The sequence below is a fragment of the Bufo bufo genome (genome assembly GCF_905171765.1).
Source record: "Bufo bufo chromosome 4 unlocalized genomic scaffold, aBufBuf1.1 SUPER_4_unloc_3, whole genome shotgun sequence".
Classification (NCBI taxonomy): Eukaryota; Metazoa; Chordata; class Amphibia; order Anura; family Bufonidae; genus Bufo; species Bufo bufo.
Genome location: NW_024399993.1, coordinates 1 through 18,951, shown reverse-complemented (window position 1 = coordinate 18,951; position 18,951 = coordinate 1). Strand labels below are relative to the sequence as shown.

At 46.0% G+C, this 18,951-nt stretch overlaps 1 protein-coding gene across 1 annotated transcript in view; it reads left to right on the top strand.

The window, feature by feature from the left end:
• LOC120982864 (serine/threonine-protein phosphatase 2A 56 kDa regulatory subunit delta isoform-like) overlaps nucleotides 1–18,947 on the top strand; it is a gene marked incomplete at its 3' end in the record, with an annotated part of 71,386 nt that extends 52,439 nt beyond the window's left edge. The window contains exon 13 of the mRNA XM_040413038.1: nucleotides 18,923–18,947. Within this exon, the coding sequence (XP_040268972.1) occupies nucleotides 18,923–18,947 (25 nt within the window). The remainder of the gene's footprint in view (nucleotides 1–18,922) is intronic.
• Between the last annotated feature and the right edge of the window lie 4 nt (nucleotides 18,948–18,951).

Here is an 18,951-nt window from a genome sequence, read left to right as displayed (position 1 = left end):
CAGGCTGGTTGTCTGGAGGTTTATCCTCTGTATCAGGCTGGTTGTCTGGTGGTTTATCCTCTCTGTATCAGGCTGGTTGTCTGGAGGTTTATCCTCTGTATCAGGCTGGTTGTCTGGTGGTTTATCCTCTGTATCAGGCTGGTTGTCTGGTGGTTTATCCTCTGTATCAGGCTGGTTGTCTGGTGGTTTATCCTCTGTATCAGGCTGGTTGTCTGGTGGTTTATCCTCTCTGTATCAGGCTGGTTGTCTGGTGGCTTATCCTCTGTATCAGGCTGGTTGTCTGGAGGTTTATCCTCTGTATCAGGCTGGTTGTCTGGTGGTTTATCCTCTCTGTATCAGGCTGGTTGTCTGGTGGTTTATCCTCTGTATCAGGCTGGTTGTCTGGTGGTTTATCCTCTGTATCAGGCTGGTTGTCTGGTGGCTTATCCTCTGTATCAGGCTGGTTGTCTGGTGGCTTATCCTCTGTATCAGGCTGGTTGTCTGGTGGTTTATCCTCTGTATCAGGCTGGTTGTCTGGTGGCTTATCCTCTGTATCAGGCTGGTTGTCTGGTGGCTTATCCTCTGTATCAGGCTGGTTGTCTGGTGGTTTATCCTCTGTATCAGGCTGGTTGTCTGGTGGTTTATCCTCTGTATCAGGCTGGTTGTCTGGTGGTTTATCCTCTGTATCAGGCTGGTTGTCTGGTGGTTTATCCTCTGTGTCAGGCTGGTTGTCTGGTGGTTTATCCTCTGTATCAGGCTGGGTGTCTGGTGGTTTATCCTCTCTGTATCAGGCTGGTTGTCTGGTGGTTTATCCTCTCTGTATCAGGCTGGTTGTCTGGTGGTTTATCCTCTGTATCAGGCTGGTTGTCTGGTGGTTTATCCTCTCTGTATCAGGCTGGATGTCTGGTGGTTTATCCTCTGTATCAGGCTGGTTGTCTGGTGGTTTATCCTCTGTATCAGGCTGGTTGTCTGGTGGTTTATCCTCTGTATCAGGCTGGTTGTCTGGTGGTTTATCCTCTGTATCAGGCTGGTTGTCTGGTGGTTTATCCTCTGTATCAGGCTGGTTGTCTGGTGGTTTATCCTCTCTGTATCAGGCTGGTTGTCTGGTGGTTTATCCTCTGTATCAGGCTGGTTGTCTGGTGGCTTATCCTCTCTGTATCAGGCTGGTTGTCTGGTGGTTTATCCTCTGTATCAGGCTGGTTGTCTGGTGGTTTATCCTCTGTATCAGGCTGGTTGTCTGGTGGCTTATCCTCTGTATTAGGCTGGTTGTCTGGTGGCTTATCCTCTTTGTGTTACGGTAGTTTTCTGGTGGTTACTCCACAATCTGTTGTCAGCCCATGTATGGCGTTCAAAGTTTTATATGTATGGCCTGCTATACAGCGTGGGTTGATAGTGGTTGTAGCACATTTGAGATTCTTATCTTTATCACAGTTAAGGAACTGTATAATTTGTCGCATGCTGGGTAGTGATATATAGTATCTGTATATTGTGTGTCACATGCTGGGTAGTGATATATAGTATCTGTATATTGTGTGTCACATGCTGGGTAGTGATATATAGTATCTGTATATTGTGTGTCGCATGCTGGGTAGTGATATATAGTATCTGTATATTGTGTGTCACATGCTGGGTAGTGATATATAGTATCTGTATATTGTGTGTCACATGCTGGGTAGTGATATATAGTATCTGTATATTGTGTGTCACATTCTTTGTAGTGATATATAGTATCTGTATATTGTGTGTCACATGCTGGTTAGTGATATATAGTATCTGTATATTGTGTGTCGCATGCTGGGTAGTGATATATAGTATCTGTATATTGTGTGTCACATGCTGGGTAGTGATATATAGTATCTGTATATTGTGTGTCACATGCTGGGTAGTGATATATAGTATCTGTATATTGTGTGTCACATTCTTTGTAGTGATATATAGTATCTGTATATTGTGTGTCGCATGCTGGGTAGTGATATATAGTATCTGTATATTGTGTGTCACATGCTGGGTAGTGATATATAGTATCTGTATATTGTGTGTCACATGCTGGGTAGTGATATATAGTATCTGTATATTGTGTGTCACATTCTGGGTAGTGATATATAGTATCTGTATATTGTGTGTCACATGCTGGTTAGTGATATATAGTATCTGTATATTGTGTGTCACATGCTGGTTAGTGATATATAGTATCTGTATATTGTGTGTCACATGCTGGGTAGTGATATATAGTATCTGTATATTGTGTGTCACATGCTGGTTAGTGATATATAGTATCTGTATATTGTGTGTCACATGCTGGGTAGTGATATATAGTATCTGTATATTGTGTGTCACATGCTGGGTAGTGATATATAGTATCTGTATATTGTGTGTCACATGCTGGGTAGTGATATATAGTATCTGTATATTGTGTGTCACATTCTTTGTAGTGATATAGGCTCTGTGTATTGTGTGTCACATGCCAGTGCTCCAGACTAAAAAAAATACCTAGTAGCCATTGGCTCCTGAACTGAAAAATTTAGGAGCCAAATAAAATTTTTAGTCGCCAAATCGAAACCGAATCAAAATGTTGGTATTGTGACAACGCTACGCCGATCAGATCAGAGTAGGGTTGTTTCGATACCAAAATTTTGATTCGCTTTCGTCACCATAAAAAAGTATTGCGATACTCAATACCGCACAAAAAAAAAACACAAAAAAAAGCCGCGTGCATTTCACATTTTATGAAACGTTCGGCCCATAATAGAACCGTCCTATCCTATTTTTTGGGGTGACAAGGTGACTAAAAAATGGCGAATGCTCACCGCATAGGAGATATTTTTTAATAATTTTATAGTTTGGACTTTTCGGACGCAGCGCTATGTAATATGTTTATTTATTGTTTATATATTTTATATGTAAAAGTGGGACAGGGGGGATTTAAACTTAATATTTTAGGGTACTTTCACATTAGCGGTTTTCTTTTCCGGCACTGAGTTCCGTCGTCGGGGCTCAATACCGGAAAAGAACTGATCAGGCATATCCCCATGCATTCTGAATTGAGAGCGATCCGTTCAGGATGCATCAGGACGTCTTCAGTTCAGTCGTTTTGACTGATCAGGCAAAAGATAAAACCGCAGCATGCTACGGTTTCATCTCCGGCGAAAAAAAACAGAAGACTTGCCTGAATGCCGGATCCGGCATTTTTCCCCATAGGAATGTATTAGTGCCAGATCCGGCATTCAAAATACCGGAATGCCGGATCCGTCCTTCCGGTCTGCGCATGCACAGACCGGTAAAAATGTGTAAAAAGATACAAGACGGATCCGTCTGTCCGCATGACACAAATGCTTTCAGTCACATCCAGATCGGCGGATCCGGCGGGCAGTTCTAACGACAGAACTGCCGGCCGGATCACACTGCCGCAAGTGTGAAAATAGCCTTAGTGTTTGTGTTTTTTATTTTATTATTTTTTTTTTTACTTACTATTAGCTCCTTAGGGGCTGGAACCCTTGTCCTATTGACCCTTAGGCCCCTTTCACATGGGCGAGATTTCTGCGCGGATGCGATGCGTGAGGTGAACGCATTGCACCCGCACTGAATCTGGACCCATTCCCTTCTATGGGGCTGTGCACATGAGCGGTGATTTTCACGCATCAATTGTGCGTTGCGTGAAAATCGCAGCATGTTCTATATTGTGCGTTTTCCACGCAACGCAGGCCCCATAGAAGTTAATTGGGCTGCGTGAAAATCGCAAGCAAGTGCGGATGCGGTGCGATTTTCAAGCATGGTTGCTAGGATGACAGTCTATTCACTGTTATTTTCCCTTATAACAACACGGTTACAAGGGGAAATAATAGCATTCTGAATACAGACTGCTTAGTAGAAGGTCAATATAATAAACATTATATACACCCTAGTATAATAAACATTGGTGGCGCAGTGCGCCCCCCCCCCCCCAGTATAATAAACATTGGTGGCGCAGTGCGCCCCCCCCCCCCCCAGTATAATAAACATTGGTGGTGCAGTGGGCAGTGCCAATGAGGTTAAAAAAATTAACTCTCCTCCTCCAATTGATCGCGTAGCTGCCGGTCGTCTGTTCTTTCTTCAGGACCTGTCAAAGGACCTGTGGTGACATCACTGAGCTCATCACATGGTACATCACATGATCCATCACCATTGTAATGGGCCATGTGATGAGCTCAGTGACGTCACCACAGGTCCTGAAGAAAGAACAGGAGACCGGCAGCTACGCGATCAATTGGATTAGGTGAGTTAATTAAAAAAAAAAAATTTTAACCCTCATTGGCACTGCCCACTGCGCCACCAATGTTTATTATACTGGGGTGTTGGGGGGGCGCACTGCGCCACCAATGTTTATTATACTGGGGGGGCGCACTGCGCTCATGTTTATTATACTGGGGGGGGGGCACTGCTCCACCAATGTTTATTATACTGGGGTGTTGGGGGGGGGGGGGGCGCACTGCGCCACCAATGTTTATTATACTGGGGTGTTGGGGGGGGGCACTGCTCCACCAATGTTTATTATACTGGGGTGTTGGGGGGGGGCGCACTGCGCCACCAATGTTTATTATACTGGGGTGTTGGGGGGGGCGCACTGCGCCACCAATGTTTATTATACTGGGGGGGCGCACTGCTCCACCAATGTTTATTATACTGGGGTGTTGGGGGGGGCGCACTGCGCCACCAATGTTTATTATACTGGGGGGGCGCACTGCTCCACCAATGTTTATTTATACTGGGGTGTTGGGGGGGGCGCACTGCGCCACCAATGTTTATTATACTGGGGTGTTGGGGGGGCGCACTGCGCCACCAATGTTTATTATACTGGAGGGGCGCACTGCGCCACCAATGTTTATTTAAACTGGGGGGGGCGCACTGCTCCACCAATGTTTATTTATACTGGGGTGTTGGGGGGGGGGGGGGGCGCACTGCGCCACCAATGTTTATTATACTAGGGGGGCGCACTGCGCTCATGTTTATTATACTGGGGGGGCGCACTGCGCCACCAATGTTTATTATACTGGGGGGAGGGCGCACTGCGCCACCAATGAAGATAACTGACCTGTTAATACGAAAGGAAACTAAAACAAGGAATTACAAAATTAAAAACAAAAGAAGGAAGGTATATGGAAGAAGATAAAGAACTAGCTGACGGCCTCAATGAATATTTCTGTTCAGTCTTTACAAAGGAAAATGAAGGAAAAGGACCTCAGTTAGGAAAGAAGACTAATGAATCTGTTGATGCATGTGTCTTTACAGAGGAAGAGGTTCTAAGTCAGCTGTCTAAAATTACTACAAATAAGTCACAGGGGCCTGATGGGATACACCCAAAGCTATTAAAAGAGCTCAGCGGTGAACTAGCAAAACCATTAACAGATTTATTTAACCAATCACTGGCAACAGGAGTCGTCCCAGAAGATTGGAAATTAGCAAATGTTGTGCGCATTCACAAGAAAGGTAGTAGGGAGGAATCGGGCAACTATAGGCCAGTAAGCCTGACATCAATAGTGGGGAAATTAATGGAAACCATACTTAAGGAGAGGATTGTGGAACATCTAAAATCCCATGGATTGAAAGATGAAGAACAGCATGGGTTTACTTCAGGGAGATCGTGTCAAACTAATCTTATAGATTCTTTGATTGGGTGACTAAAATAATAGATGGCGGAGGTGCAGTAGACATCGCTTATGTAGACTTTAGTAAGGCTTTTGATACTGTCCCACATAGAAGGCTTATCAATAAAGTGCAGTCTTTGGGCTTGGACTCCCATATTGTTGAATGGATTAGGCAGTGGCTGAGGGACAGGCAACAGAGGGTTGTAGTCAATGGAGTATATTCAGACCAAGGTCTTGTTACCAGTGGGGTACCTCAGGGGTCTGTTCTGGGACCCATATTGTTTAATATCTTTATCAGCGACATTGCAGAAGGCCTCGATGGTAAGGTGTGTCTTTTTGCTGATGACACAACGATTTGTAACAGGGTTGATGTTCCTGGAGGAATACACCAAATGGAAAAGGATTCAGGAAAACTACAGGAACGGTCAAAAATCTGGCAACTAAAATGTAATGTTGATAAGTGCAAGATAATGCACCTGGGGCGTAAAAACCCAAGAGCAGAATATACAGTCAGTGATACAGTCCTAACCTCAGTATCTGAGGAAAGGGATTTAGGGGTCATTATTTCAGAAGACTTAAAGGTAGGCAGACCATGTCATAGAGCAGCAGGAGATGCTAGCAGAATGCTGGGGTGTATAGGGAGAGGCATTACCAGTAGACAGAGGGGGGCGCTCATGCCGCTCTACAGAGCACTAGTGAGACCTCACTTGGAGTATTGTGCTCAGTACTAGAGACCATATCTCCAGAAGGATACTGATACTTTGGAGAGAGTTCAGAGAAGAGCTACTAAACTGGTCCATGGATTGCAGGATAAAACTTACCAGGAAAGATTAAAGGACCTTAACATGTATAGCTTGGAAGAAAGACGAGACAGAGGGGAGATGAGAGAAACTGCTAAATACATAAAGGGAAGCAACAAGGGAAAAGAGGAGAGAAGATTTACAAGAAGAAAAACTGCTACAAGAGGACATAGTGTTTTACTGAGAGAGTAGTGGATGCATGGAATAGCCTTCCTGCAGAAGTGGTAGCTGCAAATACAGTGAAGGAGTTTAAGCATGCATGGGATAGGCATAAGGCTATCCTCCATATAAGATAGGGCCGGGGGCTATCCATAGTACTCAGTATATTGGGCAGACTAGATGGGCCAAATGGTTCTTATCTGCCGACACATTCTAGGTTTCTAAATACAGGAGGCGGGTGCAGGAATCAAATAGCCGGCACCCGACCTCTGACAGGGAGCTGCGATCATCTCCTGTGCCCCACCGCTGTATTCAACGGCAGAGCTGCGGCGGCGGGTCTAGTCACAAATAGCGACAAGAATAAAAAGTCTTGTCGCCATTTGTAAATTCTAAGTCGCATTGGCGACCATTTTGGTCACCATCTGGAGCCCTGCATGCTGGATAATGATATATAGATGCAGTGTATCATGTGTCATTTGCAGGGTAATGATATATAGGTTGTCCCGATCCAGCGGGTATGAACCCTCTGTGCTACGTTTCCTACTTCCTCTAAGGGCTTTGTCTAAGTGAGCCTCTCATTCTTTGCAGTACCTCTGATGGTGGGTAGGAACTTTCCTGAGGTCGTTACCTCTTGAGGAGGATCGGCACATGGGGTAGCAGGTTCAGGCAGACCAGGGAGTTCCAGAGCAAGGTCCCAGAGGTACAGACAGCAGGCCGAGTTGTAACCAAGCAACACTGCAGGACCTAAGGATGAGGCAGAGGCGTAGCCAAAAAAGCAATGGCTCAGGGCAGGCTGCACAGGTCAGGCAATCCAGGTCGGCAACAGGAGAGTCAAGGCAAAGCAGGCAGGGATCAAACAGGTAGCGGAGTCCAGAAACATAAGCACGGGTCATGTATACAGGAACACAAGCAGAGATAACAGCAACCTTTGCAGGACACAAGGACCTTGACGCTCAGGCACCTGGGAAGAGGGCTGGACCACTTAAGTAGGTGCAGAAGGGCTAGGATTGATCAGCACGGTCACATATGCTAAACCCATAAATCGCAGGAAATGACACGCAGCAGCCCTTAAGTGATGCAGGGAAGAAGCAGCAAGCATGCTGTGCCCAGGGCTGGAAGGAAACAGTGGAGCAGATTCACAGCCTAAATACACACAAGGAACTCTGAGTTGGCTCAGAGCCAGAAGGGAAAGGCTGGTGGCAGCAATGCAAACCACAGCTAAGAACCCCGCTGCCCGCACCTGTCAGCACGGCGTGCAGCAGCGGGAAGGAGTGAAGAAGCCCGGCGCCCCTACCTGCGTGTGGGGACAGGGATCTTGACTAACACTGGGTGGTGATATATAGGCTGTGTAGCTCGTGCGTTACATGCTGGATAGTGATAAATAGGCTGTGTATATTGTGTTTATTGTGCTGGGTAGTGATATATAGGCCAATTTATATAGTGTTTTAAATGCTGGGTAGTGATATACTTGCTCTGTGCACATTCTGGGTAGTGATATATAGGCTGTGTATATTGTGTGACTTGCTGGGTAGTAATATTTAGGCCGTGTATATCATGTGTCACATGCTGGGTAGTTATATACAGGCTCTGTTCAGATGCTGGGTGGTGATATATAGGCTGTGTATGTCGTGTGTCACATGCTGGGTAGTGATATACAGGCTGTGTATGTAGTGTGTCACATTCTGGGTAGTGATATACAGGCTGTGTATGTAGTGTGTCACATTCTGGGTAGTGATATTTAGGCTGTGTATATTGTGTGTCACATTCTGGGTAGTGATATTTAGGCCATGTATATTGTGTGTCACATGCTGGGTAGTGATATACAGGCTGTGTATGTAGTGTGTCACATTCTGGGTAGTGATATTTAGGCCATGTATATTGTGTGTCACATTCTGGGTAGTGATATTTAGGCCATGTATATTGTGTGTCACATTCTGGGTAGTGATATACAGGCTGTGTATGTCGTGTGTCACATGCTGGGTAGTGATATTTAGGCTGTGTATATTGTGTGTCACATTCTGGGTAGTGATATACAGGCTGTGTATGTAGTGTCACATTCTGGGTAGTGATATATAGGCTGTGTATGTAGTGTGTCACATGCTGGGTAGTAATATTTAGGCTGTGTATATTGTGTGTCACATTCTGGGTAGTGATATATAGGCTGTGTATGTAGTGTGTCACATGCTGGGTAGTAATATTTAGGCTGTGTATATTGTGTGTCACATTCTGGGTAGTGATATACAGGCTGTGTACATCATGTGTCACATTCTGGGTAGTGATATTTAGGCTGTGTATATTGTGTGTCACATTCTGGGTAGTGATATTTAGGCTGTGTATATTGTGTGTCACATTCTGGGTAGTGATATACAGGCTGTGTATATTGTGTGTCACATTCTGGGTAGTGATATACAGGCTGTGTATATTGTGTGTCACATTCTGGGTAGTGATATACAGGCTGTGTATATTGTGTGTCACATTCTGGGTAGTGATATACAGGCTGTGTACGTCATGTGTCACATTCTGGGTAGTGATATACAGGCTGTGTATGTAGTGTGTCACATGCTGGGTAGTAATATTTAGGCTGTGTACATCATGTGTCACATGCTGGGTAGTAATATTTAGGCTGTGTATATTGTGTGTCACATTCTGGGTAGTGATATACAGGCTGTGTACGTCATGTGTCACATTCTGGGTAGTGATATTTAGGCTGTGTATATTGTGTGTCACATTCTGGGTAGTGATATATAGGCTGTGTATGTAGTGTGTCACATGCTGGGTAGTGATATTTAGGCTGTGTATGTAGTGTGTCACATTCTGGGTAGTGATATACAGGCTGTGTATATTGTGTGTCACATTCTGGGTAGTGATATACAGGCTGTGTATATTGTGTGTCACATTCTGGGTAGTGATATTTAGGCTGTGTACATCATGTGTCACATTCTGGGTAGTGATATACAGGCTGTGTACATCATGTGTCACATTCTGGGTAGTGATATTTAGGCTGTGTATATTGTGTGTCACATGCTGGGTAGTGATATATAGGCTGTGTATGTAGTGTGTCACATGCTGGGTAGTGATATTGAGGCTGTGTATGTAGTGTGTCACATTCTGGGTAGTGATATACAGGCTGTGTATATTGTGTGTCACATTCTGGGTAGTGATATACAGGCTGTGTATATTGTGTGTCACATTCTGGGTAGTGATATTTAGGCTGTGTATATTGTGTGTCACATGCTGGGTAGTGATATACAGGCTGTGTATATTGTGTGTCACATTCTGGGTAGTGATATTTAGGCTGTGTATGTAGTGTGTCACATGCTGGGTAGTAATATTTAGGCTGTGTATATTGTGTGTCACATTCTGGGTAGTGATATACAGGCTGTGTATATTGTGTGTCACATGCTGGGTAGTAATATTTAGGCTGTGTACATCATGTGTCACATTCTGGGTAGTGATATACAGGCTGTGTACATCATGTGTCACATTCTGGGTAGTGATATTTAGGCTGTGTATATTGTGTGTCACATTCTGGGTAGTGATATACAGGCTGTGTACGTCATGTGTCACATTCTGGGTAGTGATATTTAGGCTGTGTATATTGTGTGTCACATTCTGCAGGGCTCCAGATGGCGACCAAAATGGTCGCCAATGCGACTTAGAATTTAAAAATGGCGACAAGACTTTTTAGTCTTGTCGCCATTTGCGACTAGACCCGCCGCCGCAGCTCTGCCGTTGAATACAGCGGCGGGCACAGGTGCTGATAGTTCTCTGCCCGCCGCCGATGTCGATGTCTCTCCCTCTCACTCGCCCCTGTGCTGCTGCTGCCGCCAATAAGAAGAGAGACAGGAGGAGGGGAGGGGCTGTGGCCACTGCGCCACAAATAAAGATAACTGACCTGTTAATACAAATACAGGAGGCGGGTGCGCCACTGCGCCCCCCCCCCCCAACACCCCAGTATAATAAACATTGGTGGCGCAGTGCCCCCCCCAACACCCCAGTATAATAAACATTGGTGGCGCAGTGCCCCCCCCAACACCCCAGTATAATAAACATTGGTGGCGCAGTGCCCCCCCCCCCCCAACACCCCAGTATAATAAACATTGGTGGCGCAGTGCGCCCCCCCAACACCCCAGTATAATAAACATTGGTGGCGCAGTGCCCCCCCCCAACACCCCAGTATAATAAACATTGGTGGCGCAGTGCCCCCCCCCCCAACACCCCAGTATAATAAACATTGGTGGCGCAGTGCCCCCCCCCCCAACATCCCAGTATAATAAACATTGGTGGCGCAGTGCCCCCCCCAACACCCCAGTATAATAAACATTGGTGGCGCAGTGCCCCCCCCCCAACACCCCAGTATAATAAACATTGGTGGCGCAGTGCCCCCCCCCAACACCCCAGTATAATAAACATTGGTGGCGCAGTGCGCCCCCCCAACACCCCAGTATAATAAACATTGGTGGCGCAGTGCCCCCCCCCAACACCCCAGTATAATAAACATTGGTGGCGCAGTGCCCCCCCCCAACACCCCAGTATAATAAACATTGGTGGCGCAGTGCCCCCCCCCCCCAACACCCCAGTATAATAAACATTGGTGGCGCAGTGCCCCCCCCAACACCCCAGTATAATAAACATTGGTGGCGCAGTGCCCCCCCCCCCCAACACCCCAGTATAATAAACATTGGTGGCGCAGTGCCCCCCCCCCAACACCCCAGTATAATAAACATTGGTGGCGCAGTGCCCCCCCCCAACACCCCAGTATAATAAACATTGGTGGCGCAGTGCCCCCCCCCCAACACCCCAGTATAATAAACATTGGTGGCGCAGTGCCCCCCCCCCCAACACCCCAGTATAATAAACATTGGTGGCGCAGTGCCCCCCCCCCAACACCCCAGTATAATAAACATTGGTGGCGCAGTGCCCCCCCCCCCAACACCCCAGTATAATAAACATTGGTGGCTCAGTGCTCCCCCCCCCCAACACCCCAGTATAATAAACATTGGTGGCGCAGTGCCCCCCCCCCCCCCCAACACCCCAGTATAATAAACATTGGTGGCGCAGTGCCCCCCCCCCAACACCCCAGTATAATAAACTTTGGTGGCGCAGTGGGCAGTGCCAAGGAGGGCTAAAAAAATAAATAAAAATTAACTCACCTCCTCCAATCGATCGCGTAGCTGCCGATCTGTTCTTTCTTCAGGACCTGTCAAAGGACCTGTGGTGACGTCACTGAGCTCATCACATGGTCCATTACCATGGTGATGGATCATGTGATATACCATGTGATAAGCACAGTGATGTCACCACAGGTCCTTTGACAGGTCCTGAAGAAAGAACAGGAGACCGGCAGCTACGCGATCAATTGGAGGAGGAGAGTTAATGTTTTATTTATTTTTTTAACCCTCAATTGACCTTCTACTATGCATTCTGTATTAAAGAATGCTATTATTTCCCCTTGTAACCGTGTTGTTATAAGGGAAAATAACACAGTGAATAGACTGTCATCCTAGCAACCGTGCGTGAAAATCGCACCGCATCCGCACTTGCTTGCGATTTTCACGCAGCCCCATTAACTTCTATGGGGCCTGCATTGCGTGGAAAACGCACAATATAGAGCATGCTGCGATTTTCAAGCAACGCACAATTGATGCGTGAAAATCACCGCTCATCTGCACAGCCCCATAGAAGTGAATGGGTCCGGATTCAGTGCGGGTGCAAAGGGTTCACCTCACGCATCGCATCCGCGCAGAAATCTCGCCCATGTGAAAGGGGCCTAAGGGTGAATAGGACAAGGGTTCCAGCCCCTAAGGAGCTAATAGTAAGTAAAAAATAAAAAACACAAACACTAAGGCTATTTTCACACTTGCGGCAGTGTGATCCGGCGGGCAGTTCCGTCGTTAGAACTGCCCGCCGGATCCGCCGATCTGGATGTGACTGAAAGCATTTGTGAGACGCATCCGGATGCGGATGCGTCTCACAAATGCATTGCAAGAACGGATCCGTCTCTCCACTTCTCATGCGGACAGACGGATCCGTCTTGTATCTTTTTACACATTTTTACCGGTCTGTGCATGCGCAGACCAGAAGGACGAATCCGGCACTAATACATTCCTATGGGGAAAAATGCCGGATCCGGCATTCCGGCAAGTCTTCAGTTTTTTTCGCCAGAGATAAAACCGTAGCATGCTGCGGTTTTCTCTTTTGCCTGATCAGTCAAAATGACTGAACTGAAGACGTCCTGATGCATCCTGAACGGATCGCTCTCCATTCAGAATGCACGGGGTTAAAACTGATCAGTTCTTTTCCGGTATTGAGCCCCTGTGACGGAACTCAGTGCCGGAAAAGAAAAACGCTAGTGTGAAAGTGCCCTAAAATATTAAGTTTAAATCCCCCCTTTCCCAATTTTACATATAAAATATATAAACAATAAATAAACATATTACATAGCGCTGCGTCCGAAAAGTCCAAACTATAAAATTATTAAAAAATATCTCCTATGCGGTGAGCGCCGTAACAGACATAAATAAATAAAAACCATGCGATTCGCCATTTTTTAGTCACCTTGTCACCCCAAAAAATAGGATAGGACTGTTCTATTATGGGCCGAACGTTTCATAAAATGCAAAATGCACGCAGCTTTTTTTGGTATTTTTTTTTTTTTTTGCGTGGTATTGAGTATCGCAATACTTTTTTATGGTAACGAAAGCGAATCAAAATTTTGGTATCGAAACAACCCTACACTGATCTGATCGGCGTAGCGTTGTCACAATACCAACATTTTGATTCGGTTTCGATTTGGCGACTAAATTTTTCTGTTCAGGATCCAATGGCTACTAGGTATTTTTTTTTGTCTGGAGCACTGTTCTGGGTAGTAATATTTAGGCTGTGTACATCGTGTGTCACATGCTGGGTAGTGATATATAAGCTGTGTATATTGTGACTTGCTGGGTAGTAATATTTAGGCTGTGTACAGTACAGACCAAAAGTTTGGACACACCTTCTCATTCAAAGAGTTTTCTTTATTTTCATGACTATGAAGGCATCCAAACTATGAATTAACACGTGGAATTATATACATAACAAACAAGTGTGAAACAACTGAAAATATGTCATATTCTAGGTTCTTCAAAGTAGCCACCTTTTGCTTTGATTACTGCTTTGCACACTCTTGGCATTCTCTTGATAAGCTTCAAGAGGTAGTCCCCTGAAATGGTCTTCCAACAGTCTTGAAGGAGTTCCCAGAGATGCTTAGCACTTGTTGGCCCTTTTGCCTTCACTCTGCGGTCCAGCTCACCCCAAACCATCTCGATTGGGTTCAGGTCCGGTGACTGTGGAGGCCAGGTCATCTGGCGCAGCACCCCATCACTCTCCTTCATGGTCAAATAGCCCTTACTTTCAAAGTTTTCCCAATTTTTCGGCTGACTGACTGACCTTCATTTCTTAAAGTAATGATGGTCACTCGTTTTTCTTTACTTAGCTGCTTTTTTCTTGCCATAATACAAATTCTAACAGTCTATTCAGTAGGACTATCAGCTGTGTATCCACCTGACTTCTCCTCAACGCCACTGATGGTCCCAACCCCATTTATAAGGCAAGAAATCCCACTTATTAAACCTGACAGGGCACACCTGTGAAGTGAAGACCATTTCAGGGGACTACCTCTTGAAGCTCATCAAGAGAATGCCAAGAGTGTGCAAAGCAGTAATCAAAGCAAAAGGTGGCTACTTTGAAGAACCTAGAATATGACATATTTTCAGTTGTTTCACACTTGTTTGTTATGTATATAATTCCACATGTGTTAATTCATAGTTTTGATGCCTTCAGTGTGAATCTACAATTTTCATAGTCATGAAAATAAAGAAAACGCTTTGAATGAGAAGGTGTGTCCAAACTTTTGGTCTGTACTGTATATCATGTGTCACATGCTGGGTAGTTATATACAGGCTCTGTGCACATGCTGGGTAGTAATATTTAGGCTGTCTATAGTGTGTCACATGCTGGGTAGTGATATACAGGCTCTGTGCACATGCTGGGTAGTGATATTTAGGCTGTGTATATTGTGTGTCACATGCTAGGTAGTGATATACAGGCTCTGTGCACATGCTGGGTAGTGATATACAGGCTCTGTGCACATGCTGGGTAGTGATATACAGGCTGTGTACGTCGTGTGTCACATGCTAGGTAGTGATATACAGACTCTGTGCACATGCTGGGTAGTTATATATAAGCTGCGTACATCGTGTGTCACATGCTGGGCAGTGATATACAGGCTCTGTGCACATGCTGGGTAGTGATATACAGGTTGTGTATGTAGTGTGTCACATGCTGGGTGGTGATATATAGGCTGTGTATGTCGTGTGTCACATGCTGGGTAGTGATATTTAGGCTGTGTATGTAGTGTGTCACATGCTGGGTAGTGATATTTAGGCTGTGTACATCGTGTGTCACATGCTGGGTAGTGATATTTAGGCTGTGTATATTGTGTGCCACATGCTGGGTAGTGATATACAGGCTGTGTATATTGTGTGTCACATGCTGGGGAGTGATATACAGTCTCTGCACATGCTGGGTAGTGATATACAGGTTGTATATGTAGTGTGTCACATGCTGGTTAGTGATATACAGGCTTTGTTTGCATGCTGGGTGGTGATATATAGGCTGTGTACATCGTGTGTCACATGCTGGGTAGTTATATACAGGCTTTGTTCGCATGCTGGGTAGTGATATTTAGGCTGTGTACGTCGTGTGTCACATGCTAGGTAGTGATATACAGGCTCTGTGCACATGCTGGGTAGTGATATACAGGCTGTGTACGTCGTGTGTCACATGCTAGGTAGTGATATACAGGCTCTGTGCACATGCTGGGTAGTGATATACAAGCTGTGTACGTCGTGTGTCACATGCTGGGTAGTGATATACAGGCTCTGTGCACATGCTGGGTGGTGATATATAGGCTGTGTACATCGTGTGTCACATGCTGGGTAGTGATATTTAGGCTGTGTATATTGTGTGCCACATGCTGGGTAGTGATATACAGGCTGTGTACGTCGTGTGTCACATGCTGGGGAGTGATATACAGGCTCTGTGCACATGCTGGGTAGTGATATTTAGGCTGTGTATATTGTGTGTCACATGCTGGGTAGTGATATACAGGCTGTGTATATTGTGTGTCACATGCTGGGTAGTGATATACAGGCTCTGTGCACATGCTGGGTAGTGATATACAGGCTGTGTATATTGTGTGTCACATGCTGGGTAGTGATATATAGGCTGTGTACATCGTGTGTCACATGCTGGGTAGTGATATACAGGCTCTGTTCACATGCTGGGTAGTGTTATACAGGCTGCGTACAGCGTGTGTCACATGCTGGGCAGTGATATACAGGCTCTGTGCACATGCTGGGTAGTGATATACAGGTTGTGTTTGTAGTGTGTCACATGCTGGGTAGTGATATTTAGGCTGTGTATGTAGTGTGTCACATGCTGGGTAGTGATATACAGGCTGTGTATGTAGTGTGTCACATGCTGGGCAGTGATACTTAGGCTGTGTACATCGTGTGTCACATGCTGGGTAGTGATATTTAGGCTGTGTATATTGTGTGCCACATGCTGGGTAGTGAAATACAGGCTGTGTATATTGTGTGTCACATGCTGGGGAGTGATATACAGGCTCTGTGCACATGCTGGGTAGTGATATACAGGCTGTGTATATTGTGTGTCACATGCTGGTTAGTGATATACAGGCTTTGTTTGCATGCTGGGTAGTGATATTTAGGCTGTGTACGTCGTGTGTCACATGCTAGGTAGTGATATACAGGCTCTGTGCACATGCTGGGTAGTGATATACAGGCTCTGTGCACATGCTGTGTAGTGATATACAGGCTGTGTACGTAGTGTGTCACATGCTAGGTAGTAATATACAGGCTGTGTACGTCGTGTGTCACATGCTAGGTAGTGATATGCAGGCTCTGTGCACATTCTGGGTAGTGATATACTGGCTGTGTATATTGTGTGTCACATGCTGGGTAGTGATATACAGGCTCTGTGCACATGCTGGGTAGGTATATACAGGTTGTGTACGTCGTGTGTCACATGCTGGGTAGTGATATCCAGGCTGTGTACGTCGTGTGTCACATGCTGGGTAGTGATATACAGGCTGTGTATATTGTGTGTCACATGCTGGGTAGTGATATACAGGCTCTGCACATGCTGGGTAGTGATATACTGGCTCTGTGCACATGCTGGGTAGTGATATTTAGGCTGTGTACGTCGTGTGTCACATGCTGGGTAGTGATATATAGGCTGTGTACGTCGTGTGTCACATGCTGGGTAGTGATATACAGGCTCTGTGCACATGCTGGACAGTGATATACAGGCTGTGTATGTAGTGTGTCACATACTGGACAGTGATATACAGGCTGTGTATGTAGTGTGTCACATGCTGGGTGGTGATATACAGGCTCTGTGCACATGCTGGGTAGTGATATACAGGCTGTGTACGTCGTGTGTCACATTCTGGGCAGTGATATACAGGCTGTGTACGTCGTGTGTCACATGCTGGGCAGTGATATTTAGGCTGTGTACGTCGTGTGTCACATTCTGGGCAGTGATATACAGGCTGTGTACGTCGTGTGTCACATGCTGGGCAGTGATATACAGGCTGTGTACGTCGTGTGTCACATGCTGGGCAGTGATATTTAGGCTGTGTACGTCGTGTGTCACATTCTGGGCAGTGATATACAGGTTGTGTACGTCGTGTGTCACATGCTGGGCAGTGATATACAGGCTGTGTACGTCGTGTGTCACATGCTGGGTAGTGATATACAGGCTCTGTGCACATGCTGGACAGTGATATACATGCTGTGTATGTAGTGTGTCACATGCTGGACAGTGATATACAGGCTGTGTATGTAGTGTGTCACATGCTGGGTGGTGATATACAGGCTCTGTGCACATGCTGGGTAGTGATATACAGGCTGTGTACGTCGTGTGTCACATGCTGGGTAGTGATATACAGGTTGTGTACGTCGTGTGTCACATGCTGGGTAGTGATATACAGGCTGTGTACATCGTGTGTCACATGCTGGGCAGTGATATACAGGCTGTGTACGTCGTGTGTCACATGCTGGGCAGTGATATTTAGGCTGTGTACGTCGTGTGTCACATTCTGGGCAGTGATATACAGGTTGTGTACGTCGTGTGTCACATGCTGGGCAGTGATATACAGGCTTTGTACGTCGTGTGTCACATGCTGGGCAGTTATATACAGGCTTTGTTCGCATGCTGGGTGGTGATATACAGGCTCTGTGCACATGCTGGGCAGTGATATTTAGGCTGTGTACGTCGTGTGTCACATTCTGGGCAGTGATATTTAGGCTGTGTACGTCGTGTGTCACATTCTGGGCAGTGATATTTAGGCTTTGTACGTCGTGTGTCACATGCTGGGCAGTTATATACAGGCTTTGTACGTCGTGTGTCACATGCTGGGCAGTTATATACAGGCTGTGTACGTCGTGTGTCACATGCTGGGCAGTGATATTTAGGCTGTGTACGTCGTGTGTCACATGCTGGGCAGTGATATTTAGGCTGTGTACGTCGTGTTTCACATTCTGGGCAGTGATATACAGGCTTTGTACGTCGTGTGTCACATGCTGGGCAGTGATATTTAGGCTGTGTACATCGTGTGTCACATGCTGGGCAGTGATATACAGGCTGTGTACGTCGTGTGTCACATGCTGGGCAGTGATATTTAGGCTGTGTACGTCGTGTGTCACATTCTGGGCAGTGATATACAGGTTGTGTACGTCGTGTGTCACATGCTGGGCAGTGATATACAGGCTTTGTACGTCGTGTGTCACATGCTGGGCAGTTATATACAGGCTTTGTTCGCATGCTGGGTGGTGATTTACAGGCTCTGTGCACATGCTGGGCAGTGATATTTAGGCTGTGTACGTCGTGTGTCACATTCTGGGCAGTGATATTTAGGCTGTGTACGTCGTGTGTCACATTCTGGGCAGTGATATTTAGGCTTTGTACGTCGTGTGTCACATGCTGGGCAGTTATATACAGGCTTTGTACGTCGTGTGTCACATGCTGGGCAGTGATATACAGGCTGTGTACGTCGTGTGTCACATGCTGGGCAGTTATATACAGGCTTTGTACGTCGTGTGTCACATGCTGGGCTGTTATATACAGGCTTTGTTTGCATGCTGGGTGGTGATATACAGGCTGTGTACGTCGTGTGTCACATGCTGGGCAGTTATATACAGGCTTTGTACGTCGTGTGTCACATGCTGGGCAGTTATATACAGGCTTTGTTTGCATGCTGGGTGGTGAAGTTATGTACTGATCACCTTTTCCTTGCAGGACTATACATGGACTGATATACAACGCCT